We start from the raw sequence: 13861 nt of genomic DNA, 5'->3' as shown, positions 1-13861 counted from the left end.
TTTATTATGTCATGTTGTAATCCGTTGCATGTGTCGACTTTTTAAAACAATGTTGTTGTGTTTTATTTTCAAAACTTGAATTAATGGATGAACATCATGGTTTTACTTTCATATAGCTTTGTTGCGATTAAGCTATGGTATTAAGAAGTCACACCAAATAAACCCACGCTTCCGCAAAGCCAGGGTGTGACAGCTTGGTATCAGAGCCTTGATTATAGCGAACTAGGATTCCTTCTCGAGTCTAGACTATGATCACTAGGGCTCTCACGAAAACATTTTTACATTGCATACATTACGTCCAGATCCAGGATACAAAACATTTTTACAAACAAAAGTATGAGCACTTTTTCACAACTTATGGTTCAGTCGTCACGACTGAGGGAGTTCAGCCCTAAAGGCTGGGGAGGTTCAGTCATGTAGACTGAAGGGCCAATCTTTGAGATTGGGGAGGTTTTGGTCTGTACGGCCAGGGAGTTAGTCTGAGAGACTAGGAGGTTCAGTCTGAGAGGCTGGGAGGGTAGTCTAGTGAGACTAGGAGGATTACTTGTTTGCTTATTGGTGACTAACATGTTAATTTGATTATATGTTGATTGTTTGTGCATATGTGTGGTTGTGTTACAGACATCATGCCTTCTTTATCAGACACTGGAGTTTCAGACACCTTAGATCCCATGGCGATAGTATCAGATGACAGAGTTTCGTCGGAGCGAGAGGTCTACACTTCCGACACCACCAGTACCGATGACGACGATTTCCAGCCCTTTGCGCTGCCTGACGTCGGAGCCGAGCCTGCCGATGGCCTTCCTGTCGGGGACTTACCACTTGCGGTGATCCTTGCTCCTGTACCACTTACTGCTTATCCAGTCCTAGATATGCCACTCGATGTCGTTTCTGACGACGATGTCGATCTGTTTGAGGAGGACCCACCTGAGGCTGACCTTGAGGGCGGGGCCCCTATTGCTGCTGATGTCATCTTACCCATTGCTGATGCTCCTGCAGAGGAGGCTCCTGTTCATTCACCTGTCCCAGACTCATTTGAGTTTGTGGCGCCTGTATCTTTGCACACTCAGGGAGTGTAGCATCACTCTCACGACCCTGACCCTTACATGGCGTCATCAGCTGCACCTGCTCCCGCACACGATCTTGAGTTTGATCACGAGGTTGACGATGACTTTGATCCTGTCTTTCCCTCTGGTTTTGATCCTGACCAGGATATTGAGTTCATTCACCTGGATCAGCCCCTAGAGGAGCCTGTAGCCCCTATCGATCCTTTGTTTGACGATCCAACTGATTTTGATATGGATTTTGTTGACCCGGAGCCTGTCATGGCCCCTGAGCCAGTCGTTGCTCCTGATCCTGCATTAGAGCATGACCCTGTTCATGACGATGCACCCGCAGTTGCTCCTTTTGTTGATGATATACTCATTGCCGATCATCCTGTTGTTGCTCCACCGTTGGTGGATGATCATGTTGTTGATGATCCTGTTGACGCTCCACTCTTGATAGAGGATCCTGTTGTTGCACCATTTCCTGATCCTATGCCGGTGCTGTTCGACCATGCACCTTTTGCTACCCATATAGATCCACGTTACGCCGACACCCGTAACGGGTGGATCGATGACGATGACGATTACCCACCATTCGTGTTACCTGTTACACCTCCAGCAGCCCCTGTTTTAGCCCCTGTTTTAGCACCCGTTTCAGCACCCATTTCAGCACCCACTGATATCCCACTGATTCCGCCACACACCACAGATGCTCATTGCACATATCTTCCTGTTACGTTCCTTCAGGACATACCGCCACCGCGTCCTGGAGAGGGGTCATCTAGGCAGCCGCCTGTTCCTGCTCCACCCATGCTATCATCACCTTTTCCCTTCACACCACAGTTTCCCACTGTTACAACATCTACTGCACCATCCTTCACCCCGTCTAGCGAGCCATTTCTATGGACTACGCCCCCTATCATGCCACTGTCTGATCCGTATCACCCATACCATGTTGGGTATTCTACGGAGGACATACTCACATCATTGATGATACGGCAGGAGGCACTAACCCGTCGCATACAGGAGCTGGAGAGAGCTCAGCGACCACCTTGTCGTTGTCAGACCCCATTTTCAGCACCGCACACACCGCGTCCACTTTCCCCCGACTCAGACGCTCGCTTTTGGACTTCCGAGCAGCAGATAGCATATTTGTTGCGCGTCTGTCGCGCTTTAGAGCAGGATTGGTTACATATGCGTCGCCTGTATTACTCTCATTTTCCTCCTCCTCCTCCGCCATCAGCATAGGCATTTTGTTTCGACGCAGGTAGACTTTTGGTGAGACGACCGCGATTGTGCAGACTATACAGCTTCTTGAAGACCGCATTTTGATGACATTACTTTTGATGTTTAGTTCTTGATTGTTGTTGTAGTTGATTAGACAGATCAGACAAGGGCGATGTGGCCCTTAGTCACTTTTGATGTATGATACAGTCACAAAACTTGAAAACATTGTACTGTGGTCTTGGTTTATGATAGCGCAATCACAGTATTCTCATTATATGTGATGTTGGATTGCTTGTTTATATTCTATAACATGTGATGTTATGTGCTTGATTAATTTGTAACATGAGATGTTATGTACTTGATGAATGTTATTACATACCCATATTATTCACTCACTATGACCTGACCAACGTGAAACATCTTTTAGAAGATGCCACCAAGACGTGATCCGCGCATGCCCACTAATGAGGCAGAACTTCAAGGAATCATTGCTGCCGCTATCGCGCAGTATGTTGCTTCACATGCAGAAACAAGTGGAAATATCTCTCAAAACCACGGCAATAATAATCCACCTAATGGTAATGTTAAGTTGTTTGAGATATACCTTGATACATTTGGATATTTATAGCACGTTCGCTAATACCATTTGTAAATCCTAACGTATGTGCAGGGTGCACTTACAAGCAATTTCTCGATTGCAAACCCGTGAACTTCGACGGCACAGGAGGTGCTGTTGCGTTTGTAAGATGGGCTGAGAAGACTGAATCTATTCTTAGAATGAGCAAGTGTGCTCCCGAGCAACAAGTGACCTACATCTTAGGGCTATTTCTGGATGGAGCCCTATCTTGGTGGAATTTGCAAGTGCAAACTCTTGGTGAAGCTGCTGCTTATGCAATGTCATGAATGAGCTGAAGGAGCTCATGCGAAGGAAGTACTGCTCACACGCTGAAATCCAGAAGCTGGAGACTGAATTCTGGCACTTAAAAATGGAAGGTCCCAAGATCGCAGAGTATGTTCAGAGATTCCACGATTTGTCCCACGTAGTGCCATACATGGTTACACCGGAGTTCAAACGGATTGAGCGCTTTATCTGGGGATTAGCACCTCAGATTATGAGTATGGTTACTACTTCCAAGCCCGCAACCATCACAGAAGCCATTGATCTCAGTGTGGCTCTTACTGAGGAAGCCATTCGCTTGAACAAGTTCTCGAATACTGAACAGAAGAAGAAAGAGACTCATATGGAGTCATCTGGGGATAACAAAAGGAAATTCTCGAACTTCAAGCAGGGTACAAGCAACACAAACAAGAAAGGTGAATCAAGCACACCGGCAAAGGCTGCAACCGGTGTTGAGAATAAAGGAAAGGGTTACATGGGCACTCTGCTCAAGTGTGGAATATGCCAGTATCATCATGCTGGTCCGTGTAGAAATAGAAAATGTGAAACTTGTGGAAGAATTGGCCATTTGAAGGATACCTGCTGGGTTGGTTCAGGCCAGGGTGGCCGAAGGGGTTTTGGTAACAACAACCGAGGTGGAAATGGAAACCGCCAGCAGGGAGGAAACGGCGGAAATGGAAACCGGGGAAACGTTGCGAATCAAGCTGGTAATGGGAATCGCAACCAAAACAACACTCAAGCTGGGAACGGAGGTGGTAATGGTCACGGACCGGGCTGTTTTAATTGTGGAGAAGTTGGGCACTTCATGAAGGAATGCCCAAAGCTGAATCAAGCCCGTGGAAGAGTGTTTAACATTGGAGCAAGGGAAGCGCGCCAGGATCCCAACGTTGTCACTGGTACGTTCACTATAAATCAACGCTTTGCATCTGTTCTGTTTGATATTGGTGCCGACTATAGCTTTGTGTCATTAGAATTTAAGAGTATACTTGGGTTAGCTGCTAGTAAATTAGATATTCCATACTCAATTGAACTGGCTAATGGAAAGCTAGTTGAAGCAAATGAATTTGTCAGAGGTTGTGTAATTGAGCTGGGAGAACGCGAGTTCACTTTGGATCTACTACCAGTCAAGTTGGGAAGCTTCGACGTGGTAGTAGGGATGGATTGGTTGTCAAGCAACAAGGCTGAGATTGTTTGTCACGAAAAGATCATTCGCATCCCAACAGAAGATGGAGAGACGATCGTGGTTCACGGAGAGAAGCGCGATACGCCTCTGAGAATCATCAGCTGCCTGAAAGCTCGAAAGTGTTTACAGAAGGGATGTGTTGCCTTCTTGGCACACATCGTGGATAAAGAAGCTGCTGAGCTGAAGATTGAAGACATCCCAGTGGTGAAAGAATATACTGAGGTCTTTCCAGAAGACTTGCCAGGATTGCCACCTCAAAGGCAAGTTGAGTTCCACATTGACTTAGTTCCAGGCGCCGCGCCTGTGGCTAAGGCACCTTATCGACTTGCACCTTCAGAGATGCAGGAGTTGTCGACGCAACTTCAAGAGTTGTTAGACAAAGGATTCATTAGACCAAGCTTCTCGCCTTGGGGAGCTCCAGTTCTGTTTGTCAAAAAGAAAGACGGTAGTTTCCGTATGTGTATCGACTACCGAGAACTGAACAAGTTGACGATCAAGAATAGATATCCCCTGCCAAGGATTGATGACCTATTCGATCAACTTCAAGGTTCAAGCTACTACTCGAATATCGATTTGCGATCAGGTTATCATCAGCTGAGAATACAAGAGGAAAGTATTCCCAAGACTACTTTTAGAACTCGATATGGACATTACGAGTTTCTGGTGATGCCGTTTGGGTTGACAAACGTGCCAGCTGTTTTTATGGATTTGATGAACAGAGTTTGCAAGCCATACCTCGATAAGTTCGTAATTGTATTCATTGATGATATTTTGATCTATTCGAAGACGAAGGATGAGCACGAACAACATTTAAGAGCCATTTTGGAGCTACTTAAAAAGGAAAAGCTGTATGCCAAGTTCTCGAAGTGCGAGTTCTGGTTACGCTAAGTCCAGTTTCTTGGACATGTGGTGAATGGAGATGGAATCCATGTGGATCCCACAAAGATCGAAGCAATCAAGAATTGGGAGACTCCAAAGACGCCAACCGAGATTCGACAATTCTTAGGTTTGGCTGGCTACTATCGAAGATTCATTGAGGATTTTTCAAAGATCGCTCAACCTTTGACTTCCCTCACGCAGAAGGATAAGAAGTTTGATTGGGGAATCAAACAAGAAGAAGCGTTTCAGTTATTGAAAGACAAGCTTTGCAATGCGCCGATCTTATCGCTACCCGAAGGAACAGATGATTTTGTGGTATATTGTGACGCCTCGCGTCAAGGTTTGTGTTGTGTGTTAATGCAGCGCCAGAAGGTTATAGCCTATGCGTCATGCCAGTTGAAGGTTCATGAGAAAAATTATACCACACACGATTTGGAGTTAGGCGCAGTGGTATTTGCGTTGAAAATTTGGAGACATTATTTATATGGTACTAAGTGTACAATCTTCACAGACCATAAGAGTCTGCAACACATATTCGACCAGAAGGAGCTAAACATGAGACAAAGACGCTGGGTCGAATTGTTGAACGACTACGACTGCAAGATCAAGTATCATCCAGGGAAGGCGAATGTGGTCGCCGATGCCCTAAGTCATAAGGAAAGGATCAAGCCCATAAGGGTTAGGGCTCTAGAGATGATTATCCAGACGGATCTTTCCCTGCGCATTCGCGCTGCACAGAAAGAAGCTCTTAAGGAAAAGAACATTGAAGAGGAGTATCTCCGTGGAATGGAGAGGCAGTTAATACCAAACGAGGAAGGAACTTTATGTTTCATGAAACGGATTTGGGTTCCTCTGTTTGGTGGTTTGAGAAAGGTTATTTTCGATGAAGCTCACAAGTCACGGTACTCTATCCACCCAGGAGCGGATAAGATGTACCAAGATCTTAAGGATTATTATTGGTGGCCTAGGATGAAAGGCGATGTTGTTGTTTATGTTAGTAAGTGTTTAACGTGCACCAAGGTAAAAGCTGAATACCGGAAGCCTTCAGGACTTCTACAGCAACCTGAGATACCCAAATGGAAATGGGAACAAATTTCGATGGATTTCATAACAAAGTTGCCAAGAACGCCAAAAGGTCATGACGCTATTTGGGTAATAGTGGACCGGTTAACAAAATCTGCGCACTTCTTACCCATCAGAGAGAAAGATAACACGAGCAAGTTGGCTGAGATATACATGAGAGAGATCGTTGCACGTCACGGAGTGCCTCTCTCAATCATCTCTGATAGAGACGGAAGGTTTGTGTCAAGGATTTGGCAGTCCTTTTAAGAAGCATTCGGATCTCAGTTGAATCTGAGTACAGCTTTTCACCCGCAAACAGATGGACAGAGCGAACGGACGATTCAGACTCTGGAAGATATGCTGCGAGCTTGCGTTATGGATTTAGGTGGAAGTTGGGATACTCACCTACCATTGGTCGAATTTTCATACAATAACAACTATCACGCAAGTATTCAAGTTGCACCGTTCGAAGCGCTATACGGACGCAAATGTCGATTACCAATTTGTTGGTCTGACGCAGGTGATAGACAGCTAGTTGGTCTAGAAGTGGTCCAGGAAACCACATACAAGATTGCACAGATCCGAGAACGCATCAAGGCGGCTCGCAATCGACAAAAGTGTTATGCGGACCGAAGAAGGAAACCTCTAGAGTTTGAGGTAGGAGACATGGTATTATTGAAGGTATCACCCTGGAAGGGTGTGGCACGCTTCGGAAAGTGTGGAAAGTTGAATCCGCGCTATATTGGTCCATTCAAGATTCTGAAGAGGATTGGTTTAGTAGCGTACAAGTTGGACTTACCTGCCGAACTTAATGGTGTTCACGATACATTCCATGTATCAAACTTGAAGAAGAGTCCAACACAAGAAACAGTTGTCATGCCCGCAGACGAGATTCATATTGACGACACGCTCCACTTTGTCGAAGAACCCGTTGAGGTTATGGATTGGAAGATAAACAAAACACGCAGGAGTAGTGTCAAGCTCGTTAAAGTTCGTTGGAATGCAAGACATGGTCCAGAATACACCTGGGAACGTGAGGATTGAATGAAAGAGAAATACCCCCATTTATTTCCCAAGACCCCTGCAACCAGAAGCAGAACTTAAAATTTCGGGACAAAATTTTCTTAACGGGGGGGGGGGGGAGAATGTGACAACCCTCACAAATCCAGGTATCCGTATAAATTAATTAATATTTAATTAGTGCTTAATTACTGTGCTTGATTACAAATATGACTAAATTGCTTTCTGTTTTCTGATACATACATACTCATGCATCACACTTTATTACTGTCACTTCATTTATTACACACAAAACATTAGTGACAAACTTGATGCACAAAGCACAGTTAGCACAGTGAGCGGATAACCCAGTAAATATGCTGACATTGCCAACACTAGACAGACATTGTTTCTGAGGCCAGTATGAGCCTGGAATAGATTACTACACTAGTAGGGAGTGTAGGGAGGTGAGGATCATAAAACTGTGTCACTGGGTGATAGTTATAGTGACCGGAAGTGCCTAAAATACACTTTAATTACAAAATTCTGCACTACATACGAAAATTCAGCTTTTAACATAACTAGTAATGTGCAAAAACTTGGTAAAATAGTCCTAGACACTTTCCAAAGTGTCGGGAATTTAATGTGTCACTAAAAATAATGTAAACGACACTTTATAGCTTTATTTAGCACTTTAACGGATCAATATCCAACCGAACAACCGGACTTTACCCGGAACATAAAAATATTGCCAAGGACATTGTTTTTACTTTTCTGAGCTAGTTAGGGTCCCCGAACACCCTTTATATTAAATAAAACACTTAAGCTACTAACTAGAACCTTTAGATTCCAACCAAATCACTAACTATATCATCACCACCCAACCCTTACCCCCCCTCCCTCTAATCGACGGTCACCTTAGGGTGACCCACACTTCCCTTTGCTTGATTATTTTATTGAATAATGTTGGATATCTAGTAAGCATATTACATAATGGATATTGTTAAGACTTGGGGTCTGTTTGGTATGGGGTAATGGAATGGACGAAGGAATGGAATGGACGAGGTAATGGAATGGACGAGGGAATGCAATGGATCATTACCATTCTATGTCTTGTTTGGTTACCATGTGTGAATGGAATGAATTATTATTGTGTGTTGTTTGATAGGCAAGAAAACGGAGTAATAAAATCAGCGGTGAGTGGTGGTGGTGGCCGCTGGTAGTGATTGCGGGTGGTTATAGGTGGCGGTAGTGGGTGGCGGTGGCGGCGATGGGTGGTGGTGGTGGCGGCGAGTGGCGGTGCGGCGGTTACGATGAGTGGTGGTTGCGGCAAGGTGGTCGTTGGTGGTGGGTGGCAGCAGAGGTGGCCGTTGGTGGCGGAGGCGGCGGCCGTTGGTGGTGGCGGTGGTGGTGTCGTCGACGATGGTGGTGGGCGGCGGCGGCAAGTGGCGTCGGCGGTTAGTCGCAGCTGTGGGTGATAACGGTGGCGAGTGGGTGGCGGCGGTGGCGGTGGCGGGTGGCGGTCGGGGTGAGGTGGTGGCGGGTGGCGGCGATGGCGTCGGTGGTGGGTGGTGGTGGTGGGTTGTGGCGAAGGTGGTGGGTTGTGGTGTTGTTGATGAATGGTGCAAGAGGGGATGGAATGGAAAAAAAACATGGGGGGTGGAAGGAATGATTTTGAGGGAATGGAATGGCTTTTGGAATGGGTGATTCCATTTCATTGACCAACCAAACATCCTTTTCTTCATTCCCTTGTAATCATCCATTCCATTCCACCTCTCATTCCTGCATAACAAACATTACCTTGGTTTATAAATAGATTCAAGAGATAATCAATCTCTCTCATTCAAACAACATCAACCAACATCCTTCTCTCCCTCCTAACCACCTCACGGCCGCCACTCCACCACCATCATACACCCACTTCCAAACTTTGTTCACTCATTTCTTGTAACATACCAATTTTATCATATAAATTATAAGGTTTGGTTAAATTTATTTACCACTAGTAACTAGTAACTAGTTTATTTTTAATATAAATATTCACCCAAATAGTTTTAAACATTATTTTATATAGTTGGTTGAAATATTATATTAATTAATTGGGCTATATATGGGTAACCTGTTTAATAAAATAAAAGTATATGAAAACTTATATTAGTAGACTGGTAGTCTACGGGTAAGTCGACTGTTAGAAACATGAAGTACCTAAACGGGCCTAGGAACCGTATAATAATTATAAAAATATATGATATTTGAACCTACTTTATTTTAATAAAACTTAGACCCAAATATAGACAAAAATATTCTGGTTCCAATGACATATCTATTATTTTCTAAAAACGTCATATTTTAGAAATTATACAAGTAAAGCAGTTAAATTAATTATAATAATAAAATAACATTAAAATAAAAACTAAAACTTTCTTATTTTAAAAGTTACGTAGCTTTCATGTAAAAAGAATAAATAATAATAATCATCATAAAACTAAAATTTACATTAAACAAGTAAACATACGTTTTATAAATAAAATATAAATAATAATAATAACTTACAATTCCAGTCAATTGAAATTGAATGTATACGTGTCTTGTGAAAAGATAAGAATAAAACATTTTAATTTAAAAATTTAATAGTAAATATGTGTGCTTGTGACTTATGCTTATGAAAGGTGTCATTAAAAGCAAGTATCTACGTGTATGAACTTTCGTAGGAGCTAAGCAAGAATGCAGCTATAAATACTAGTAGTCATATCCCATTTCCTTTCAGTCTCTCGAAATCTCACCCTCTATGTATATGTTTTTATTTATATTATTTACACTATAAAAGCGTTGCTTCGTTTTAAGTATTGTAACCCCCGATCACCGCTACCCTTTCCAATTGATCTGAGCCTCAGGGCTCTGCCCGACTAGGTTGTTGGGATTTGGTCTCGGGATATCGGGACAAGGTTGATTTAGGAGTACTATACTTAACACGAGTGCATTATATTTTTATAGGTTAAAAGTTATACCCAAAATTTATACCAGGAGTCTTTCTAATTGAACCCTAAAATTTCACAGTGGGTCCATTCCTTTTTCTCACCATTTTATTCTCTTTTTGTGATTTACCCAAAACTATTATTATTTTATTTTATCAAAAGTCATACCTATTATTTTATTTACCCAATAGGAAACCCTAGTTGAGACACCCAAGTAATTCTGCACTAACCCTAAAATTTCCAGAACAAACAGAATCAGAATCAGGGCCCCTAAAACTCAGGGGGGGATAAACCCTAGCCAACAATTATCTTAATAACTATCTGTCAAAATCGAATTTTAAGAAACTGTCGACTCATCCAGCCTACATGCACGAAGGGCTACCCTATGAAGTAGGGTGACCCCTCGCGTAGCGCGACGCCCATGGGGGTACCCCTCGCGTTACGCGACGGGGGTCAAATTTCGTATATAAATAGGGGTGTCTGGTACTTGAATTTGAGAGTTGAAACGACGTAAAACGTCAAAATACACGCTGAGTTATCAGCTATATACTACACAAACATACACAGATCTCGAATCGCTGCCGCAATCAGGGTAATAACTCAATCGCTATTACGATTCATTCTCCGAGATCAATATATCCAAAGAATGTCTAAGTGCCGCCCATTTTGGGTTATGCTTTGTCGTTTGTCGATAATTCGATAAATGAGTTGAAGCATTATACTTTGTCGTTTGTCGATAATTCGATAAATGAGTTGAAGTATTATACTTTGTCGTTTGTCATTTTGATAAACGAGTTGAAGTATTGCACTTTGTCATTCATTGTGAGAATTTGATCTCGTAAGTTATCGTAACTGCTGTATTGATCACTAACCCTGTTTTGTGTGCATTATTATTAAAATTAGGTTAACAGGGCTAAAATCCTATTCTATCCGTAATAAATCTGCAATGTGAGTTATTCTTCTTTTTACAAACTCTTTTCTCACCGTTTGTGAGTTGTTAAATGTTTTACAATACTCCAAATTATTTTCAGAATTATAACTTACAGTGATTAAGTTTATGTAATCACCAAGTTACAGCCGGTATGTGGGGTATTGTGCACATTACTTGATAATCGTCACCATTGGGGCAGCCATTGGGTGATATGACCATAATCACAGACACCATTGGACGTATGGGCCAATGGGTCGAGTGGTAAAGTACTGTGGGTAGATTGGTTGATATCAGAAACATTGTAAAAGATCTTACCACTGTGAATTATAATAAATGTGTCATTTTCCAGTAACTAGAATAATTCACTCAGTATTTCCCGCTGACAAAACCTTTTTAAAACGCGTTTCAGGTAATTACAATAGATTGGAGTAAGGATTGGATCCGACACTGAAGGACTTCAAGAAGTGGCTTATTTTATTAATTAAATCAACTTAAGAAATATTGTTTTCATTAAAAGCTACCTTTGTAAAACTTGGAATTTATTCCATCCATTTAAATAAAATCCGGTGTTTCTAAACTCTGATATTTTTCCTAACTCACGGTCTTGATGAAATTTCCGCTGCAATGTTTTTCAAAATAATCACCGGTACCACTGGACTGCTCACGACACCGATTCCGGCTAGATGGGGTCGGGGGTCGTGACATTTCTCGTACATCCAAAGGAGCAAGAGATCACACAAACAAGCCCGGTGCTCTCGAAAGTTCAAGAACCGCTCTAAATTTCTTTTATCCACCACATTTACATCTTGTTTCTTCCCTAGCCTTGTGCTAGTAGTAAGTGTTTCTAATCATCATCTTGATCTTGTTTATGGTGGTTAATAGATGATTTAATGGTTAAAAATTAAGAACACTAAAGAACATAACTTAAAGTCTTGAACATAAGATGAACAAGGTGGTCTAGTGAGACTAGGAGAATTACTTGTTTGCTTATTGGTGACTAACATGTTAATTTGATTATATGTTAATTGTTTGTGCATATGTGTGGTTGTGTTACAGACATCATGCCTTCTTCATCAGACACTGGAGTTTCAGACACCTTAGATCCCATGGCGATAGTATCAGATGACAGAGTTTCGTCAGAGCGAGAGGTCTACACTTCCGACACCACCAGTACCGATGACGCCGATTTCCAGCCCTTTGCGCTGCCTGACGTCGGAGCCGAGCCTGCTGATGGCCTTCCTGTCGGGGACTTACCACTTGCGGTGATCCTTGCTCCTGTACCACTTGCTGCTTATCCAGTCGTAGATATGCCACTCGATGTCGTTTCTGACGACGATGTCGATCTGTTTGAGGAGGACCCACCTGAGACTGACCTTGAGGGCGGGGCACCTATTGCTGCTGATGTCATCTTACCCATTGCTGATGCTCCTGCAGAGGAGGCTCCTGTTCATTCACCTGTCCCAGACTCATTTGAGTCTGTGGCGTCTGTATCTTTGCACACTAAGGGAGTGCAGCATCACTCTCACGACGCCGACCCTGACATGGCGTCATCAGCTGCTCCTGCTCCCGCACACGATCTTGAGTTTGATCACGAGGTTGACGATGACTTTGATCGTGTCTTTCCCCCTGGTTTTGATCCTGACCAGGATATTGAGTTCATTCACCTGGATCAGCCCCTAGAGGAGCCTGTAGCCCCTATCGATCCTTTGTTTGACGATCCAACTGATTTTGATATGGATTTTGTTGACCCGGAGCCTGTCATGGCCCCTGAGCCAGTCGTTGCTCCTGATCCTGCATTAGAGCATGACCGTGTTCATGACGATGCACCCGCACCCGCAGTTGCTCCTTTTGTTGAAAGGGTTTCGTTAGATTTTTTACCGGCCAAAATTTATCTTTGATTCGATTGTTTTGCTGTACGTTGACTCCACTCACAACATCCAATCAATTTCCGTCATGTCATCGAGCTTTATTCCATCACCAGTAATGGTTTTTAGTGGAAATACCCATCACTCACCACACACTATCAAAGATTCAAAATCATTAAAATAACAAGACAAAACTGAATTCAAATCAATTCATCACGCGTGATAAACTTGACGCGTTATAAATTTGACGAGTGATGAGAAGGAGTGGCGGTGGTGTATCACTTGCTATGACGAGTGATGATGGTGATATAATGGACCGCCCCTACCCCGTAAGAATGGAAAAAGTAAAGCATGCCTCATGCCGTCAAGCTTTTGTATCTCGCTGTTCAGTTTGTATTTGTGACGGAGTTTCGGAAAATGAATGTGTGAGGAGGCATGATTTAGTTAATTTAGGTTAAAAGTAAGATATAGGCCTAAAATATGAGCTCAAAAAATCACATAACATTTATAACAACATTTTTTAAATTAATATTAATTTTTTTGTTTTATTATATCATCAAATATTTATATTAATATTAATATTTCCATGATCTGGTTTTTGATGCTGGTTTAACCGGTTCGAACGGTGAACTGGTAACACCACCGGTTCAATCTACGTCGGGTAAAAAATCATAAAAGAAAGCTACCCCTAGTTAGGCTATGGGGTGTGGAGGGGTTTGGGTTGGGAGCATTGCTCGACACGTGGTAGATATGGGCTCCACCAGTGTGCACACCCAAAAAAGTGGGGTGTGGTAGC

General features: G+C 42.9%; 1 protein-coding gene across 1 annotated transcript; it reads left to right on the top strand.

Moving 5' to 3' along the window:
- Positions 1–1106: 1106 nt before the first annotated feature.
- LOC110919133 (serine/threonine-protein kinase WNK2-like) lies at positions 1107–13098 on the top strand. The gene is made up of 3 exons (XM_035985397.1): positions 1107–1935; positions 12257–12639; positions 12706–13098. Exons 1-3 carry the CDS (start codon positions 1107–1109, stop codon positions 13096–13098), a joined length of 1605 nt encoding a protein of 534 aa, XP_035841290.1.
- The last annotated feature ends 763 nt before the right edge of the window (positions 13099–13861 follow it).

Source organism: Helianthus annuus, chromosome 16, assembly GCF_002127325.2.
Source record: "Helianthus annuus cultivar XRQ/B chromosome 16, HanXRQr2.0-SUNRISE, whole genome shotgun sequence".
NCBI classification, from domain to species: Eukaryota; Viridiplantae; Streptophyta; class Magnoliopsida; order Asterales; family Asteraceae; genus Helianthus; species Helianthus annuus.
Note: the sequence above shows the minus strand (reverse complement) of the source record. Positions and strands in the feature narration are given on the sequence as shown.

Coding starts and splice junctions, on each gene's coding strand:
- LOC110919133 (XM_035985397.1), top strand. CDS start 1,107: ATGGCGTCATCAGCTGCACCTGCTCCCGCACACGATCTTGAGTTTGAT. Junction 1,936..12,256: donor ACCATCCTTCACCCCGTCTA/GCGAGCCATTTC, acceptor GTTGTGTTACAG/ACATCATGCCTTCTTCATCA. Junction 12,640..12,705: donor CTGATGCTCCTGCAGAGGAG/GCTCCTGTTCAT, acceptor TTGCACACTAAG/GGAGTGCAGCATCACTCTCA.